At 52.8% G+C, this 19,140-nt stretch overlaps 2 protein-coding genes across 3 annotated transcripts in view; one reads left to right on the top strand and one right to left on the bottom strand.

Annotated features, from left to right (window-relative positions):
* EFCC1 (EF-hand and coiled-coil domain containing 1) overlaps nucleotides 1–5,673 on the bottom strand; it is a 33,332-nt gene extending 27,659 nt beyond the window's left edge. Inside the window, exons 1-2 of one of the 2 annotated variants that reach the window (XM_067755625.1) lie at nucleotides 4,692–5,673; nucleotides 2,978–3,267 (exon numbers count right to left, since the gene is read on the bottom strand). In XM_067755625.1, coding sequence (XP_067611726.1) covers nucleotides 2,978–3,267; nucleotides 4,692–5,387 — 986 coding nt within the window. In that variant the 5' untranslated portion in view covers nucleotides 5,388–5,673. The remainder of the gene's footprint in view (nucleotides 1–2,977; nucleotides 3,268–4,691) is intronic. The other variant, XM_067755626.1, reaches the window with a different exon arrangement.
* Nucleotides 1–19,140, top strand: part of CFAP92 (cilia and flagella associated protein 92 (putative)) — a 219,265-nt gene that overhangs the window by 44,163 nt on the left and 155,962 nt on the right. Inside the window, exons 9-10 of the mRNA XM_067755778.1 lie at nucleotides 919–1,137; nucleotides 15,322–15,617. Of these exons, the coding sequence (XP_067611879.1) occupies nucleotides 15,401–15,617 (217 nt within the window). The 5' untranslated portion in view covers nucleotides 919–1,137; nucleotides 15,322–15,400. The remainder of the gene's footprint in view (nucleotides 1–918; nucleotides 1,138–15,321; nucleotides 15,618–19,140) is intronic.

The following is a 19,140-nucleotide window of genomic DNA, read 5'->3' as shown; positions in this document are numbered from 1 at the left end:
CAGGGAGGCCGGTGCAGGAAGCCCGGGGCCATCCAGGGCCGTCTCATCCGCAGACAGAGGCGAGGAAAACCCTGCTGACTGACCGTGGGATGTTATCCTAAGGAGCGGAGCTCAACTTCTCCCCGCCTGTGTAGTGAGAAACTGAGCTAGGAAACGCGTTTAGAAACCAGCCCAGAATCAGGCCCTGGTTGAGGCAGAGGGCGAGCTCCATGACCCTGGAGATCAGGGGGACCCTCCAGGATCCTGGCTTCTGCTAACGCTAGGCTCACGGGCAGCAACCACAGAGCACACTGGGAACTCATCATCACGACGGGAAGAGCTGGGCAAGCTCGGGGTTACAGCACCCCCAAAGAGACGTGACAGGAGGAGGTTTGCCTGAGAAACAGGGAAAGGACTGGGTAGAACCCACAGCAAAGGACTGAGTGGGAGGGAAAAGAAGGTGCAGGTTTGAGAAAGAACTAACTAGAAGTCTGAGCAATGAGGAAGAGAGTTGCTGAGATTGCCCTTGAGGAGGTGGCAGAGAAGGGGAAGGAGGTCTGACTTAGGGTTGGGAAGCTCAGCTGAGCTCTGCATCCATCAAGCTTGGCTATGTGACTAGTGTTCTCAACTGTCCTATCCCCTCCCCTTTCCTTTCTCCAAAGAGGGAGAGCTTTGGGGGCAAGTCAGCCCACAAACCTGCAAGCTCTGCCTACAGAAGACGGGGAGAGGAGGTTTGCTTCTGGGGCTGGGTGAGGTTTAGGGACAGGGAAGCGAGTGACAACCATCCCCTAATCACCGTGTGAAGGTCACTCTCTGGTCCTTGGTTTCCTCATTCACTGGGCATCTCCTTTGGAGCCTCTGCAATATCTGCTCCCTTTTTCCTTCCTAAGGGAGCCTCAGGTTTGTTTGGGGCATCAATATCACCAGACTCTCTTGCAGGTAGGGGCAGCCACGTGACGCAGTTCTGGCCAAGTTGATGGAGGTACAAGTTCTGGCGGGAGAAGGTGAGGGAGCCTCTCCCTGAATAGAATGGCAAAGCTCACTAGAAGAAAATCCTTCCCACCCCCAATATCACTGGTCCTTCTTATGCCTGGACAGCAGACATGAGGCCTGGAGGTGCAGCAGCCATCTTGTAACCATGAGTCAGCAACAAAAAAGGTAAAGTGGAAAGACAGAAAGAACACAGGCTGTGGGGGCAGACAGACCTTCCTTTTCCACTTTCTGGCCGTGTGGCCTTGGGTACGTCACTTAACTTCTCGGAGCCTCACTTCCCACAACCTGTAAGATGGGGATAAAACCTCTCCCTTGAACAGTCCTTGTGAGGATTAAATACTGTGTTGAGTATGGATCCACTTTTTCTCCTGTAAAGAGCTATCCCAATGTTTGGAGTTATTTTTACAATCATGCTGTGACAATTACTTTAGAGCAAAAGAAAGAAGAGACCCTTTATTTCTCCTCTTGGAGAAAGTTCCAAGGCGGGATACGGGCCTCGAGCCAATGGGCCCTGCTCTTTGGCCGATCAGCTATGCAAACAGGAAGTGACTATCCAAACATTTGGAGCTGCAGAAGGCTAGCCCAGAGCCGGCCTCCTCTCTCCACCGTGGTGCGTCCTCGTCTCCCCGCTGGGAGCACCTCAAAAGTCAAGGACATGGTTCCCCGGATGAGGAACTAGGTTCAGAGCCACCCCTTCTGGCTGCCCTGCCCACCAGTCTGGGCCAGACCGCCTGCCTTTCGGGCTGAAGTCGGACGGCAGCCTCTTGCCCGGCTCCCACTGTCTTCTGCCCTTCCCCTCTCCTTCCATCTCTTTGTCACAGCTGTAGTCAGGGTGATTTTTTTGCAGTGCAAGTCTGTTCCTGTCGCCCCCTTGCTAGAACTTTCCCATGGCTTCATGCTCTCTCGGGGGAAAGGCCGAAGACCTCGTCACAGCCATTGGGGTTGGCCTGGCCTCGGCCTGCCTCTCCAGCTCTACCCCTCCAGCTGCTGTTTTAGCTGCTGGACCGGGCCAAGGCCCCTCCTGCCTCTGCGCTTGGCCCACACTGTTCCCGTTTTCTAGCACGCTCTCCCCCCTCCCCCTCCCTGGCCCATCTCGCCAGGTAACGTCCCACCCTCAGCACTGCACTCCCGGGTCAGGTGTGCAGGCGCTGGCTGAGCCTGCAGCAGGCACGCCGAGGGCCCTGCTCTCCCTGACAGCAGGCAGCCAGCTGTTGCCACACGTACGCTCACGTAGGGACCTCACGCACTCACGAGTGCTGCTCAGGGTGAGGACTGCGGAATGTCTTGTTCAGAATGACACCCCCTGTGGCTGGCATAGTCCCTGTGCAGAGCTGGTGCTCAGTAAATGTGGAAGGCAGGCAGGCCGGGTGCCTTGTGGTTTGAAAGGGAGGGAGCTCTGTTTACCGAGCACCTAAGTGAGCCAGGCAGAGCCTCACTGCCTCTTCACAGCCTCCCTGGCAGGCAGGGGCCCCAAGCTCTGTTCCATCCAAGAGGAAACAGGGACTCTGAGGGGGGCCATGACTTGCCCAAAGTCACACATCTGTCACAGGCCCTGCCAGGACTTGAACCTTGGTCCCGAGCCCAGCTTCCTACCCTGGTGGAGCTAGCACAAGGGATCACTGTGCATCTGTTTCCTCACCTGGAGAATGGGGACATAACGGTACCTACCTCACAGGTCTGGTGGCTGTGAGGACTCAGTGAGGTTAAGTGCTTAGTCAGGTTAAGTGCTTAGCTCGGAGCCTGGCACACCTTAGGTGCTCGGTAAGTGTTAGCTGTTATCATCTTTGTTATTGCACGGATCAAAGAACAAATAAGAACAAATCTATCGTATTACCCCCAGCGAATAGGCAAACGGAGGGGCTTTATGGGTAAACAGGCCCACGGATGGATGGGTGGGCGAATACCTGAAGACGTGAACAACACGGGGACGAGTTGAGGGGAGGAAAGCGCACCTGAGGTTCAGGAGAACGGGAGCTGATCTGGGGCACCCGGGCCGCCGGCTCACCTGTAGCGCCGCAGCTCGCTCTCCAGCCGCCGCACCCAGCGCTGCAGGCCGGGCACCTGCCGCGCCAGCGCCTCGAGCTCGCGCACGCGCGCCAGGCTGCGCAGCACTGCCTGCCGGGCCTCCTCCGCGCGCCGCCGCACCTCGGCCTGGCCCCGGCGCAGGCGCCCCGCGCGGGCCTCGGCTGCCGTCAGCGCGCCCCGCGCCTGCCGCAGCTCCCGCGCCGCCGCCGCCGCCTCGGGCCCGCCGTGCGCCGCCTCCTGGGCGCCCGCCTGGCTCTTCCAGAGGCCGACCTGCCGGAACAGGGCAGCAGGGCAGGCGGTGAGCGCCTCGCGCCAGACCCCACCCGGCCCAGGGCGCGTGAGCAAAGCAACCCGGCACGTTTCTCGCGCTCGTGCTCGCCGCCCTGGGCCCACCTGAACTCATTTAACCCTCGCCCTAACTCTACCGAGGCGGGAGCTCATGTCACTCCCTTTTAATGGATGCGGGCCAGTGAGGCACAGAGCCCATATTCTGTTGTTTGCACAGTTCCAGTGAGTCCCAAACGCCTGCACTCTTCTCTGTCCACCTCCGGCCCTCAGGGCACGCCGCTCCCTCGTGCTCCTCCACGCCCTAGACTGGGGAGCCCTCTATGGGCGTTCCCGGCACTCCTCGCTGTCTGCTGCTAGGCAGCCGCCTCCTTGAGGGTGCGGTTTTCTTCTGTCGTGTTCACTGCTGGGCATCCGGCGCCTAAAACAGGCCTGGCACACAGTAGGTGCTCAGCAAATACTTGGGGAACTAATGATCCTGGACGATCTTACTCCACACAATGGCAGTACTTTCCCGCCCCGACTTGGCTTCTCCGATGTCCGCTGGCCGTGGCCCCTGAAATCCGCGCCTTGCACCCCTGCGCACTCCCTGGCCTCTCTCTACCCCTCAGGGCTGTGAACCCGGGCTGTGTGGGGAGCGGGCAGGGCTACTAGAACGTCAGCTCCCTCCTGGCCTGTGGTCCCTTGGGTCAGAGGCCGTCTGGTCCTCGTCTGACCCCCATCCCCCCATGGCCTTTGACACACGGCTGGGCACAACGCTCAAGTGCTTGTTGACTGAATTGCAGATGCCTGGGCTGGGTCCATGCCTCTCTCAGTGCCTGGCCCCCGCAGCGCTGAGTGGCCAGACCTGCCTGGTCGACAGTGACACTATCTAGCATTGGGACACCAGGCCTGGCCCTGAGGGAGGCCCTCCAATGTTCGTTGAGTGACTGCACCGAGCTGCCTGTGTACCTCGTTAGCTCCTTAAGGGTGCGGACAGGCCTTCCTCACACCTTATCTCCTAGGCCTCCTGGAATCCTGGCACCGCGGAGAGCTCCGGAGGCGTATGTGTGTGAGACTGACCAGGTTTCCTGCGAGGGTCCACGGCTGGGTCAGAGAGGCAGGATGAGATGGGCTGTGTGTGTGTGTTGGCGGAATGGTTTTCTCTGAGGGACTGGAGTTTTGGGGGGCTGGAATGTGTGATGTGAGTAGGGGAGGGGACTAGAGTGTGTTGGAGTGGAATGGGGTGGCTAGGGACAGGATGCAAGTAGGCTGAAGTGGGGAGGGCTGCCCTTCACCCGCCCCCGCGGCGCCCCCCCCCCCCGTCCTCTTCCTCCGCACAGCAGGGGCTCTGCAGCCAGCCCGCTGTCAAATGCCCCCCACCCCCCGCCCCATTCCGTCGTCACCCTCCGCCCCGGGACCAGGTGCACCTGCAGTGCTAGGCAGCGCGCGTCACTGCTCTGCAGCGCGGCCCGCAGGTCCTCCACCAGCTCACGCAGGCTGCTGTTTTCTTCCTCCAAGCGCGCCAGGCGTTCGCTGTCCGGGCCGCCGTCGGAGCCGGGCGTATGGGGCGCTCGGCGGCGGCGGCGCGGACGGCGCAGGCGGATCTGCGTCTCGATGTGCTCGCTGAGAGCGCCGCGGGGCAGACGGGGCCCGGCGCGGGTGCCAAAGTAGCCGCAGAGGCGCGCGTGGAACTGGCGGAAGGTGAGCTCAGGCGGCTCGGCGCGCAGTGCCAGGCGCGCTTCCTCCTCCGCATCCGCGTCCCCATCGGTGGCCACCCCAGCGATCACATCCCCGGAGTTCGTGTCTCCCGCGGCTGTATCCCCGGCAGCCTCCCAGGTGGCGGCAGCCTCCTCGGCGCGCAGCCCCAGCACCGCGCAGAGCGCGCGGAAGTCGGCGCGGGGCAGGCGGCCGGCGCCTCGGCAGTCCAGGTGGTGGAAGACCTCCTGTAGATACTGGTCCAGGCCCGTGGCCAGCACCACGATCTCGTTCTCCACGCCTCGGTCCAGCCCGTAGTGGTGCGCCAGGGCGCTCAGCAGCCACTGTGTGCGCCGCGCTGGTCGCTGGTACGGGTCGCCCGCCGCGCCTTCCACGCCGGTCCCCGTGCCCGGGCCGCTGGGCTCCATCGCCGCCAAGCGCCGCTCCTCGGGTCCCTCCGCCCCGCCACTTCCAGGGGCGGCCCCAGAGTTTCTTGAAAGGAGGGGCTTAGCGGTGGCGGTCTGGTTGGAGCGGCGCCGAGGGCCGTGTCCAGCAGCTGCGCTGGCCTGGCAGGGCGTTTGTGTTTTCTCCGGGTTGGCTCTGAGGGGGCTTGGTTAGGGAACCCAGGAGCCCCGAGACCCCCGTGGGGCCACCACTGACTGGTCTCCCTCCTGATCTCGCTTCTCTCGGTGACCCCTGCACTCTTCTCCCCTCATCACTCCCGGGGCGTCCCTGGCATCCCCTCTTTTCCTCCCATTCCCGGGTCTGTCTGCTTTCAACTCCCCCGCTCTCCACCTAGCTGCGTTGTGCAGAGAGTGTGGCCCGAGACGGGGACAAGGGGTGGGCTCGGGATAGGAAGCTGGGGAGGGCTGGAGGGTGGCCCCCTGGTCCGGTGGCCCCCAGGTCTGTCCCACGCCCACGCGTCACTCCACCCCTTCTCGCCAGAAAACCTTTCAAGCGTAGCCCCGCAAGCTAGCTGGGGCCGTACTCCCGTAAGTACGGAGAAGCCCCCCTCCCCTTAAATTCAGCGACTGGGTTCCTAAACCCGCTTCTCACTCCACCAGGGCTGGTGCAAAGGGCCTCACGTGGTAACTAGAGCAGAGGAAAACCCAGCTCCGAGAAGGGAGGGGATGCGTTAGGGCCATCCCGCTGGATAGAAGCCGATCTGAGCCGGACCCTTGCTCTCTAAGCTCTGTGTGTGTTGAAGCGGGGGGGTGGGGGGGGGTGGGGGTGGGGGGGGGTGGGGGTGGTGGTGGTATAGGAAAGCCGTGGCCTTCCATCTTCTCACCCGTTTGTGCCTGGGGAGTGGATTGGCCCTGCGACCGGAATTCCACCTCTGAGCTGGCGTTAGGCTACCAGGTAGCTGTTTGGCCAACACTTCCTCTGGTGCCTTAGAACACCGCTCTGGAAGAGGAAAGAAAAAGCAGCCTCTCAGGTGAATGTAAGGCTGCTTTTCCTTTTTTTTTTTTTTTTTTTTGACAAGAGAGGTGTAGAGATGTCCTAACCTGATACCTGCACTGGGAACCCTCATCCAGCCTCGCAGGAGTAAGAGGCAGATTTCTTCAACTGCCTTTGGCTATATGATGGGCAGAATCTGGCCTGTGTACAGCTCTAGGAATTTCAGTGTTAAATCCTGGAATTTGAAAAAGCACTAAAATTCTGTCTCCTCTGCTGCAGTACCCCAGAATAAGCACTTTGTCCATTTGGCAGATTTCTACTCATTCTTGAAGACTGTGCCCACCACTCACCTCTGCCAGGAAGGAGTTAGATGCTTTTCCCCAACCATTTTGGATGTGCATTTAAAAAAAAATTATTAAAGTTGTAGCAATTTGACAAAAAATTTTACATCAACTCCAATGCTTGGCTTCCGCCTTAGAAAAAACACATGTGTACAGGATGTTCATTGCATCGTTGTTTATAATAGTGAGAAACTGGAGACAACATTTTGCCCATTGGTACAGCAGCCGGGATGAATCACCACAAAAGGATGAGAGAAAAAAGCGACAATAACGATAAACCCACACGAAACGGTACTAAATATTTTCTGGGAGGACATGTGTATGTAAGCGCATAGAAAAAGATGGAGGGATTCACAAACGGATTCAGTCGTTATCTCCAGGGGTCGGAGGAGTTTGGCTTTCAGTGTAACATCTCTCTTTTTGATAAAGGAGATGTTTTTGTTTGTTTCTTTTCTCTTTTTCTTTTGCGGGGGGAAGACATACTTTATTTGCCATTTACAGACCACAAAGTTCACCCGTTTAAGGTATATTAATAAGTGGTTTCTGGTATATTTATAGAGCATATAACCAGCATCACAATTTCATTTTTAGAACATTCTCATCACTCACCACCACCCCCCAAAAAAACCCTTGTACTAGGTAGCCCACCCACTGCTCCAGTTTCCTACCCTCCACTCCCAACTCCCAGCCCTAGGAAACCACTATTTTCTGTTTCTATGGATTTGACTATCATGGACATTGTGTATCAAACAGAATTATACAATATGTAACCTTTTGTGACTGGCTCCTTTTTGAGAATGTTAACAATAATGTTTTCCAGCGTCAACCAGGTTGTAGCTGTCATGCGGTTCATTCCTTTTTATTGTTGAGTAATATTCCATCGCATGGATGGACCACCTTTGGTTTATCCGTTCATCTGTCGATGGACGCTTGGATTGTTTCCACTCTTTGGCTGTTCTGAGTAATGCTGCTGTAAGCATTCATGTAGAAGTTTTTGTGTGTTCATATATTTTCACTTTTCTTGAGTATATACCTAGGGGTGAGGTTGCTGGGTTGTGTGGTAGTTTTTTTGTTTTTTCTTTTTTTTTTGCGGTATGCGGGCCTCTCGCTGTTGTGGCCTCTCCCGCTGAGGAGCACAGGCTCTGGACGCGCAGGTTCAATGGCCATGGCTCACGGGCCCAGCCGCTCCGCGGCATGTGGGATCCTCCCGGACCGGGGCATGAACCCGTGTCTCCTGCATTGGCAGGCGGACTCCCAACCACTGTGCCACCAGGGAAGCTCTGTGTGGTAGTTTTATGTTTAACTTTTGAGGGCCTGCCAGGCCATTTTCCAAAGTGGTTGCACCATTTTCATTCCTACCAGCAGTGTAATTCATGTATTTCTCAATGGGTAAAGGAATACAGATGTTCTCAGTCCTGGACTCCTTCCCTTCCTCCCCTCCAACACCTCCATCTCAGTTCGCGGGGCCTCCAGCCTCCCTCGGCAAATCCCTACCGTCTTGGGTTCTTCTGTCACTTTCGCGCCACATCCGGTCTGTCAGGCCGTGCATCTTCAGAGCTCACCCCCAATCTGACCCCCTCTTCCTGCGCCACTGCTACCCTGGACCAAACCCCCAGCATCTCTCACCTGTATCATTGCAACAGCCTCCTCCCAGGAAGTGCCCTTGAATTCCTATGTCGTCCTCCACAGCCAGAAGACGCCCTCCTTCGCTCAGCACCCACTGTTATCTCCCTCTCTCAGGGACTAAAGGCCCAGTGTAGTGTGCGCCCGTGTCCCCCGTAACCTCCCTCACTGACCTCCTTTCTGTTCTTCTAACTCACCCCAGGGCCTTTGCATCTGCTTCCCTAGATGTTTACAGCCCGCCCCCTCACCTCCAAGTCCCTTGCTCCAGCGTCAGCCCCTCAGTGAGGCCTTCGGTGACATTGCAAGCCCTTTGCGCCCCTAACAGACTCTCTTGCCTGGTGCGTCTGTCTGTCTCCCTGTAATGCACTATCAGCCATGACGGGAGGGACGCTTGCCTGTCTGTCCGCCGGGCTTGGTGTCGGGCACACTGAGAGAAGAGCTCCAGCCCCCTTCTGAGCTGCCTGCCCGCAGCTGCTGCCGGGCACAGTGTGGCATGAGGCTCTCCATGTGCTTTCTCTGCCTACAGGTGAGACGTACTTTTTAACTTGTATTTTAAGAAACAGCATTGTACCCCATTGCCACTTGTTTGCAGGCCTGCCACGAGGGCTGATCTTCACAAGGCCAGAGACCTGGTACCCCCATGCCCAGCACAGGGCCTGGCATTAAGTAGGCACTAATTATGTCATTTTATAGATGTGGACACACTGCATCAGAAGGAAAACTGCATTAGCTGGCATCCCTGGGATTCAAGCATCCTTGTGCCCAGAGATGCTGGAGTCAGCGAGACTCCAGATGTTAGGTTGATTGGACTCCCAGCTGGACCGTAGAAACTTCTAGGCCGGGAGTCCCACCGCCAGGGACGTTGCTGTCTGCACTTAGAACAGGACTCTGGGGACTTCTCTGGTGGTCCAGTGGCTAAGACTCTGCACTCCCAGTGCAGGGGTCCCAGGTCCAATCCCTGGTCAGGGAACTAGAGCCCGCATGCCTGCCGCAACTGAAGATCCCACATACGCCAACGAAGATCCCGTGTGCCGCAACTAAGACCCAGTGCAGCCAAATTAAAAAGAAAAAGAAAAAAAAAAAACGGGACGCTGGAACTTGACTCTGGACTTTTTTTTCCCCCACATCTTTATGGGGGTATAAATGCTTTACAATGTTGTGTTAGTTTCTCCTGTACAGCAAAGTGAAGCAGCGTGTATATACGTATATCCCCATATCCCCTCCCTCTTGTGGCTCTGCAGATGAACCTGATTCAATTTCATGTTAATGCTGAGAGCTGGTGACCCAGGGGAGACTACCCCCGTTGCTGCAGCTGGCGATGGCTTTTGCGGAAGGAATCCTTTGAACAGGAACTTTTCTGGGCCAGTCACTATTGAAAAGAAAGACTTTAAATATCTTGACGTGGAACCATCGCCTGGCCTCTGCCCCCCGCAGCTCCTTGGGGGCAGGGGAGTCCGGGTTGATAATGGGGCGCTGTCAGGCCTGTCTGTCTGCGGGCAGTGTTACCAGGCGCCTCTGAAATCATCCCGGTTGGACCCACAAGCTTTTTGTTTAAGGCTCAAAGTGAGCAAACTCAGAGGTCTCCTGCGCTTTTGTGTGAGCTGGGGGATGGGTGTGTGTCTGCGTCGGGGAGAGCGGAGAGAAGTGGTTTTTCTGAAGTCAGCTCAGTATTGTTTGAGCCATTCCTAATAGTATATTGTTCACAGTGTCTACAAACAGCCCAGCAAAATGCTAAAGAGCAAAAAAACCATCCCCCCTTGTGCCAACAAGAGAAGAACACAGGGTTCTTTTGATGTATTTGTTTTCAGATGTTTTCCATGCATTTAAGCATGAAAGAACTTCCGGGGGTGGTGAAAACATTCTATACCTTCATGGGGGTGGTAGTTTCATGACTGTATACACCTGTCAAAGCACTTAAAAGGGTGAATTTTACAGGATGTCACTTGTACCTCCTTCAATGTGACATAAAGAAACAAGTTGAAATGCTGCTGTTGGGATCTGTCTCTGCACCTCACCCATCTTCCTAAATGGCTCCGCCATCATTACCATTCCTGGGTAACGTTATTCTCAAAGGCTGGTCCAGACTCCCTCTTAGGACTGACCCGGAAGGTGCTTTGTCTTCCCAATAGGTGCACATAGAGGTGGTTTGCAGTTTTTCTCCATTCCAACAACACTGTGAACAGTTGGCTCTATTTCCTGGGTGCTTTACTGCACGGCCAAGGAGTGCAGACATTTTATAAGCTCTTGATGTTGTCAGACTGTTTTTCAGAAAGCTTGTGTCATTCTGTACAGTCCCCTGGAGTGTCTGGGATTCTCCGAGAGCCATCAGTTTTAGTGTCAAAGCTTTTACATTTTTAGGAGTCTTGGTTAGTGGATTTGCTTAGTGTTCAGACGCCAAGTTTGACTTCTCTCTATTAAAAATGGGCCTGGGTTAGGCAAAGATTTCTTAGATACAACACCAAACACATGGTCCAAAAAAAAGAAAGAAACCAATACATTGGATCTCATCAAAATTCAGAACTTTTGCACTTTAAAGCGCAGTGATAAAGACGCCATTAAGAAATGACGGGACAAGCAGGCAACTGGGAGAAAATCTTGACAAAACACATGCCCAGTAGGGGCCTTGTATTCAGAACTGACAAAGAACTCCAACAGCTCAATAAGAAGAAGACAAACAACCCAATCGACAAATGGGTGAAAGACAGGGACAGACATTTCCCAAAAGAATATATATGGTTGGCCAATAAGCACGAGAAAAGATCCCAGTACCGTTAGGTATTAGGGAAATACAAAGCAGAACCTCAATGAGAGACTATTTTGCCCTCACGAGAATGGCGATAATAACTGACGGACAATAAGTGTTTTCGAGGATGTAGAGAAATAGGAACCCTCACACGTTGCTGGTGGGAATGTGAAATGGTGCAGCCACGTTGGAGAACAGTTTGTCAGTAAAAGACAAGCATAGAGCCTGATCCATACGTGTAGCATACTACGTGACCCAGCTCTCCCACTGCTAGACGCCTCTACTCAAGAGAAACGAGAACATCTGTCCACACAGAGACCCTCATGTGAATGTCCTCAGCAGCATCTTCCTAAATGTCGAAATGTCCATGAACTGACGGCTGGATAGACAAAATGGATTTATGGCTCCGTTTATAGGAAATGTTCAGAAAAAGGCACCTCTTTAGAGACAGAAAGTAGATTAATGGTTGTCTAGAGCTTGGAGTGGGAACAGAGATTAATTTTAATTAATTATAGTACTTTTGGGTGAAACTTGTGCACGAAGGATCTTATTAGGGAGATGAAAATGTTCTAAAACTTATTTATGGTGATGATTTCACCACTTGGTGAAGTTACTAAAAATCATTGAATCATACACTTGAAATGGGTGCACCGTATGATATAAAATACACCTCAGTAAAGTTGTTATAAGGTGGCGGGGGTGCTTTGCTTAGGAGAGGGATGGCAAGAAGAAGATGGGTGTATGCTTCCAGCTGCCAGAGTCTTGCAATAACTTCAGAAGCTCTCTGGGTGCCGTGGGAGCTTTGGCGCTCCACTGCCCTGGAGGAAGAAGGAGCAGGGACAGATCGCCCTCAGATGGCTGCACTCCACGGGGTGCCCCTTTGCAATGGGACTTTGCCCTTCCTCCTGTCCTATTCTGACTTTGCCAGCCCTGAAGCGTCTTTGCTGAGGGGAGGGGAGACCCGACCCTCGTGCCTGAGTCTCAGGTGACACACCTTTGCCTTCATTCCATCCCATGATGCCCTGGCTCTTGACCTGGACACTACCTCCCTCAGGGAAGTGGTTCCAGATCTTGGCTATGCAATGGGATCTTGGTGGAGGTGACTTTAACAAACAAGCGTTCTGTTCCAGTTATTTATTATTGCACAACGAATAATCCCCAAATTTACTGGGTTAGGACAGCAGTAACTTACTTTGCTGATAAATCTGCAATTTGCAGAGGGCTTCATGGGGACAGCTGGTTTCTGCTACACATGGTGTCAGCCAGGTGACTCAAAGGCTGGGGGCTGGAATCCCCTGAGGTCTGGCTCTCACATTTTGGGCAGTGAGGCTGGCAGTTGGCCGGGAACCCTGCCGACTGTTGGCCAGAGCGTCTACACGTGGCCTTTCCATGAGGCTGCTTGGGCCTCCTCACAACGTGGTGCTGGGTTCCTAGAGTGAGCGCCCCAAAGAACAAGGCAGAAGCACATGGAATTTGTATGACCTGGCTGCAGATGTCACCGAGTGTCACTTCCACTCTACTCTGTTGGCTGAGGTGGTCCAAAAGTTCTGTCGGGGTTCAAGGGGGAGGGGACTAGACCCACCACGGGATGTGAAGAGTGTTGACATCACACTGTAAGAAGAGAGGGTGGGAGGGAATCTGTTGAGGTGTTTGGAAAATACAATCTATCACCGGTTCCTAAGCCCCACCTCTGGAGAATCAATTCCACAGGTCTGGAGTGAAGCCTCAGGATTGAAGATTTGACATGATCCTGGGTGATTCTCATGCACATCCAGGACCAAGGCTCTTTGGTCTAAGACCTCTCAAGCCTGAGTTCAGGGCCGCCCCACAGGAGATGCTGGGGAGATTGGCTGCTGCCCTTGGTAACAGGGTGATCGAGGACCCTTTGGAGCAAAACCAGCCTCAGGCAGCAGGTGGCACCTGACGGGCAGGAGGCCTGCTGTCTGTCCCAGGGAGGGTGGTGTCACTGACCAGCTCTTGTTAATGGGGCCTTTTGGGAGCTGGTGTATCCTAGTAGCCTTTTCCCCTTGCAACCCTGGGTGTGTCTTTTTAGTACTTCCTTGCTTATGGACGGTAGTCTGCAGGCTGTTGGACAGGGTGTCATGGCACTCAGTGGTGAAACTTGAGTCCTTCTCCCCAGGGGACCTCACTGCCATTTGGAGACTTCCCCTCACAGCTGTTCTTAAGGTTCAGTTTTTTAGACTGATCGAACCTGAGGAATGTCGGAGGGCCCCCGTCAGTGGGAAGTATTCTGGAATACTGGACTACTGTCCCCAGCCCCTGGGGACGGCCTAGGGAGGTGGGCACTGGGTGGGAGGGTGCTTGCGTCCACAGTTTTGCTCTTCGGCCACGGGTAGGTTGTGTCTCATCTCAGAGCCTCAGTTTCTGCAACAGCGAAGTGTGTGTGGAGATTCCGCACCCATTCGCTTGAACAAACTACTGCCCAGGGGCTGGGTACCGGGGCCCCCGTGCGCCACTCCAGCCTCATCATCCCTTCCCTGAACTTGCCACACGTTTTCACTCCGCTTGGCCTTTGCACGTGCTGTGTCCTCTGCCCGGAGTGCCTTACCTTGCTTTCCTCGCCTGGCAGACCCCACAGTTTGGCTTTTGTCACCTCTTCCGTGAAGCCTGCCCCAACCCCTCTGGGCAGTCGCTTCTGCGATGTGTCCCTCCGCCGCAGCCCCTTTGGTGGTCTGTGGTCTTCTACATCGGGAGCAGCAGCTAGGGGTCTCTCATCTGGGGGTGGGGGGCAGGGTGTCCGTCAGATAGTCTGGCTTTCAATCCAGTGCTGCCATATACCTGTGTGACCTCAGGCAAATAGCTTCACCTCTCTAAGCCTCGGTTTCCTCATCGCTGAGTTTGGGGCTCATGATGACTAAAAAGAATTCTCATGATATTTGAAAGACATCAGTGACAGAAGCAGAGAGTCTGTGCCAGACAGGATGGGGGGTGGGGTGGGGTTGGGTCATCTGAGTTTGCAGAGCCCGGTGCTTCCTTTGCCTTCATCAAAGAACGGGAGGGGGCCGCTGATGGAGCTGTAGTGGGGAGCTGGCAATGCCTCTCCCCTGTACTGCAGGTAAGGCTCAGGCGCATAATAGGTGCTCACGTTCAGAGCAGGAATTCCTGAAAGACTGAATGGGGGCTTCCCTGGCGGTCCAGTGGTTAAGACTTCGCCTTCCAATGCAGGGGGTGTGGGTTCGATCCCTGGTCGGGGAGCTATGACGGCACATGGCTCACGGCCAAAAAAACCACAAAAAACCAAAACATAAAAAGCAATATTGTAAAACATTCAATAAAGACTTAAAAAATGGTCCACATCCAAAAAAGAAAAAAAAAGACTGAGTGGATAAGCGAATAACTGAAGGCATAAAGGCAGCTGGTTCTGCGTTTGTATACAACGCTCTGCCGGACCTTGTCTGGGCACCTGGCCTGGGACCAGCGACTGAGGCGGGGAGCCCCGCCCCCAGGAGAGGAGCCCCGCCCCGGGGATGTGGCCACGCGCGTCTCCTAGCAACCGCCAAACATAGCGGCGAGGCGGCTCCTGCGGGCCTCCCTTCCCCGGGTGGACGCACCAAGTCCTCTGAGCCTCCTCGGTGAGGAGGTTGTGCAGCTGCTGTGCGAGCTGACTGACGCCGTCGTCTGAGCCCACGCGGCTGCCCAGCGCGTCCGCTCACAGGCGCCGCAGGTACCCCCCCATCCGCCCCGGCCCCCGCTCCAGCTGCGCAGCCCCTTCTTAGCGTTCGCTGGCGTGCGGCGTCCATGGAGGGCGCTCGTGCCCGGAGCCCAGTACTCAGTGCTCGGTCGGGTCTTGCCTCGGGGTCCTCGCCCTCCTTGGCCTCAGCAGGCTCTTGCGCGTGCTGCCCCCAAACCAAGGTCATACTGTGCTTTGGCACAGCTAACCCGAGGCCCTCACCCCCCACCCATTCCCTTGTGATTCTTGGGGAATTGCACTCACCTGGAGCAGGCATTCCAGACGTGCTGAATGATTAACTTTGATCTTGAAAGGAGGAACAGCTGGGGCCGGGAGGACGGGACTCAATTTGGAGACGCTAGCTTTGCTGATTATCACGGTTACTGACGGCATCATTCTCTGAGGTTCATCTAATCTTTATTGAGTGTCCGCTGCGTGCCAGGCAGTGTCTGAGGCCTTGGCTGGTCAGCCCGGAACAGGACAAGGCACGGGGGAGAGGAGGGGGCAGGCAGGGCTTCCCTCCTGGGGGCAGTGGTGGTGACGGCCGTGCCTTCATTTCCTTGCAGCCGGGAGTGCCGGCCGGGGGGGCCGCCCTGCCGCATGTAGCTGCCGGCCTGTGAGTGGGAGGACGAGGACCAGGCGAGCATGGGGACCATGTCCTCCATGGGCAGCTTTTACCAGTCCGGGAGCCAGTGTGAAGTGGAGGAGAACCTGAAGGTTAGGGCCTGGGCCCAGGAGTCGGCCACCGGCTACCAGTGCAGCGGCGAGTCCTCAGAAGGGCCTGCCAGCACCTTCGACTCGGACGTGCCCCACGTTGTCCCCTGCAAGTTCATCATCTCTCTGGCCTTCCCAGTGACCGCGGGTAAGTGTGACAGCAGAGAGGGGGTGTACCAGTGACCTTCTCCCAGGAGTGTAGGGCACCTGTGCTCCCTCAGTAGGGTGGCCAGTGCCAGGAGCAGAGGTCCGGAAAGGAACTGACACTTTAGGGCCCACTGTGGTCCAGGCAAGGAACAGTTTATGGGCTTCACAGACTCAGTCTTCTCAAAACCCCAAGAAGCAGGTGATGTTATTTCTGCTTTTTGAAAATAAGGAAGTGACGGAGAGGTTAAGGCATTTCCGCCCCCCCCCCCCCCCCCCCGTAAGCTGGTTGTGCATCATCTAATTCCTTGTTTAAATACAGACTCTCAGATTATTGGATCAAAATCTCTGAGTGCAAAGGTAATCAGCTACTACCCAAAACCGCTGTGTAACAAATACAAACAACTCCCCATTTCATTGGCTTCAAACAGAAATCCCTGTCCTGGGTGAGCAGGCCAGCTGATCTAGGCTGGGCTTCCTGCAGTAGCTCTGCCCTGCTTCTGTCTCTGTCATCCTCCTCTCGGATGTGTGGGCAACCCAGACGCATTCCTGTCATGGAAAGGCAGGGCACAAAAGAGGGCAAGCCCAGTCACCCCAGCACTCTTCAGGTCTTTGGACACCTCCCACCTGCAGGCATTTTATTGGCCAAAGCAAGGCACATGGTTGAACCCCAAGATTAAGGGCAGAGAAAAGTACTCCACTTTTTTTAAGGTGGACTGTCTTTTTTTATATCAGCTTTTTAATTGAAATATAGTTAATTTACAATGTTGTCTTAGTTTCAAGTGTACAGCAAAGTGATTCAGTCATATATGTTCTTTTTCAGATTCTTTTCCATTGTAGGTTATTAGAAGATATGGAGTATAGCTCCCTGTGCTATAGAGTAGGTCTTTGTTGTTTATCTGTTTTATATATAGTGGCGTGTATATGTTAATCCCAACCTCCTAATTTATCTCCCCTCCCCTACTATCCCTTTTGGTAACCATAAGTTTGTTTTCTATGTCTGTGAGTCTATTTCTGTTTTGTAAATAAATTCATTTGTTTCATTTTTTTAGGTTCTGCATCTAAGTGATATATAATATTCGTTTTTGTCTGACTTACTTCACTTAGTATGATAATCTCTAGGTCCATCCATGTTTCAGCAAATGGCATGATTTCATTCTTTTCATGGCTGAGTAATATTCCATTGTGTATATATACCACATCTTCTTTATCCATTCTTCTGTCGACGGACATTTAGGTTGCTTCTATGTCTTGGCTATTGTATACAGTGCTGCTATGAACACTGAGGTGCATGTATCTTTTTGAATTACAGTTTTCTGAAGATCTATGCCCAGGAGTGGGATTGCAGAATCATATGGTAACTCTATTTTTAGTTTTTTGATGAACCTGCATACTGTTCTCCACAGTGGCTGCGCCAATTTACATTCCCACCAACAGTGTAGGAGGGTTCCTTTTTCTCCACACCCTCTCCAGCATTTACTGTTTGTGGACTTTTAATAATGGCCATTTTGACTGGTGTGAGGTGATGCCTCATTGTAGTTTCGATTTTTCATTTCTCTAATAATGAGTGACATTGAGCAACTTTTCCTGTGCTTGTTGGCCAACTATATGTCTTCTTGGAGAAATGTCTACTTATGTCTTCTGCCCGTTTTTTCATTGCGTTGTTCGTTTTTTTGATATTGAGCTGCATGAGCTGTTTGTAAATTTTGGAAATTAGTCCCTTGTTGGTAGCATCATTTGCAAATATTTGCTCTCAGACCTTAGGTTATCTTTTGATTTTGTTTATGGTTTCATTTGCTGTGTGAAAGCTTTTAAGTTGAATTAGGTCCCATTTGTTTATATTTCCATCACTGTAGAAGACGGATCCAAAAACATATTGCTGCAATTTATGTCAAAGAGTGTTCTGCCTATGTTTTCCTCTAGGAGTTTTATAGTATCCTGTCTTACGTGTAGCTCTTTAATCCACTTTGAGTTTGTTTTTGTGTATGGTGTTAGGGAATGTTCTAATTTCATTCTTTTACACATAGCTGTCCAGTTTTTCCAGCACCACTTACCACTTATTGAAGAGACTGTCTTATCTCCAATGTATATTCTTGCCTCCTTTGTCATAGATTAATTGACCATAAATGCGTGGATTTGTTTCTGGGCTTTCTATCCTGTTCTGTTAATCTCTGTGTCTGTTTTTGTGCCAGTACCATACTATTTTTTTTTTGTGGTACGCGGGCCGCTCACTGTTGTGGCCTGTCCTGTTACGGAGCACAGGCTCCAGACACAGAGGCTCAGCGGCCATGGCTCACAGGCCCAGCTGTTCCGCGGCACGTGGGATCTTCCCAGACCGGGGCACGAACCCGTGTCCCCTGCATTGGCAGGCAGACTCTCAGCCACTGTGCCACCAGGGAAGCCCTACCATACTGTTTTGATCACTGTAGCTTTGTTGTATAGTCTGAAGTCAGGGAGCATGATTCCTCCAGCTCTGTTCTTTCTCAAGATTTCAGGGTCTTTTGTGTTTCCATACAAATTTAAAAAATTTTTGTTCTCGTTCTGTGAAAAATGTCTTTGACGGTTTGATAGGGATTGTGTTGAATCTGTAGATTGCCTTAGATATTATGGTCATTTTAACAATATTGACTCTTCCAATCCAAGAACATGTGGTATATCTTTCCATATGTTTGTGTAGTCTTTGATTTCTTTCATCAGTGTCTTATAGTTTTTGGAGTACAGGTCTTTTGCCTCCTTAGGTAGGTGTATTCCTAGATATATCAAGAAGTACTCCATTTTTTGATATGTCTTTTTTTGTTGTTCTGCCTGAAATATCTCCCCACGATGATTAATTTCAACTTCTCCTTGTAGTTCTGTTGATGGTTGCTTCAGATATTTTGGAGGCTATTTGGTTAGGTGTATACCATGTTTTAGAATTGACCTATCTTCTTGGTGAATTGAATTTTTGGTCATTGTGTGTGACCTCCTCTATCCATAATGGTGCTTTTTATCTTTGGTTGGTTGATAGCAAGCAAAAGAGCCTGGAAAAAGACATCTGCAAATACCACCCAAAAGGAAACTGGTGCTTATTTGATTACCTTTAATCCTCACATCTCTTGCAGCATCTCCCAGATTTGTTTTTCTTAGTTGGGCACTTATTCCAAAGGCGTTTACAAAATAGATTGCTGTGCAGCTCAACTTACGAGACCTCGCCTGCGAGTATTTTTATGGCGCCAGTACCTTCGAAGGATCTGTCTTTGGCTGGATATAAAATTCTAGCTTCAATGTTTTTTCCTTCAATACCTAAATAGTTATGAATTTATTTATGAATGTTTATGTAAATTGTTTACTTAAGAGAAATGAGGTCCTGTGTATCCTGTTCTACAACTTGCTCTTTAAAAATTTGATGACCTCTTAGATATCTTACAGGACATGAGCAGACCTGGCTTTACTTTGTTGTTGTTTGTTTTAAACACCTATATCGTATTCCATCGTATGTGTCTAATTTATCCTACCCTGTATTGGTGGGGTTTTTTTGTTTTTGTTTT

Source organism: Pseudorca crassidens, chromosome 10 (assembly GCF_039906515.1).
Source record: "Pseudorca crassidens isolate mPseCra1 chromosome 10, mPseCra1.hap1, whole genome shotgun sequence".
NCBI lineage: Eukaryota > Metazoa > Chordata > Mammalia > Artiodactyla > Delphinidae > Pseudorca > Pseudorca crassidens.
Note: the sequence above shows the minus strand (reverse complement) of the source record. Positions and strands in the feature narration are given on the sequence as shown.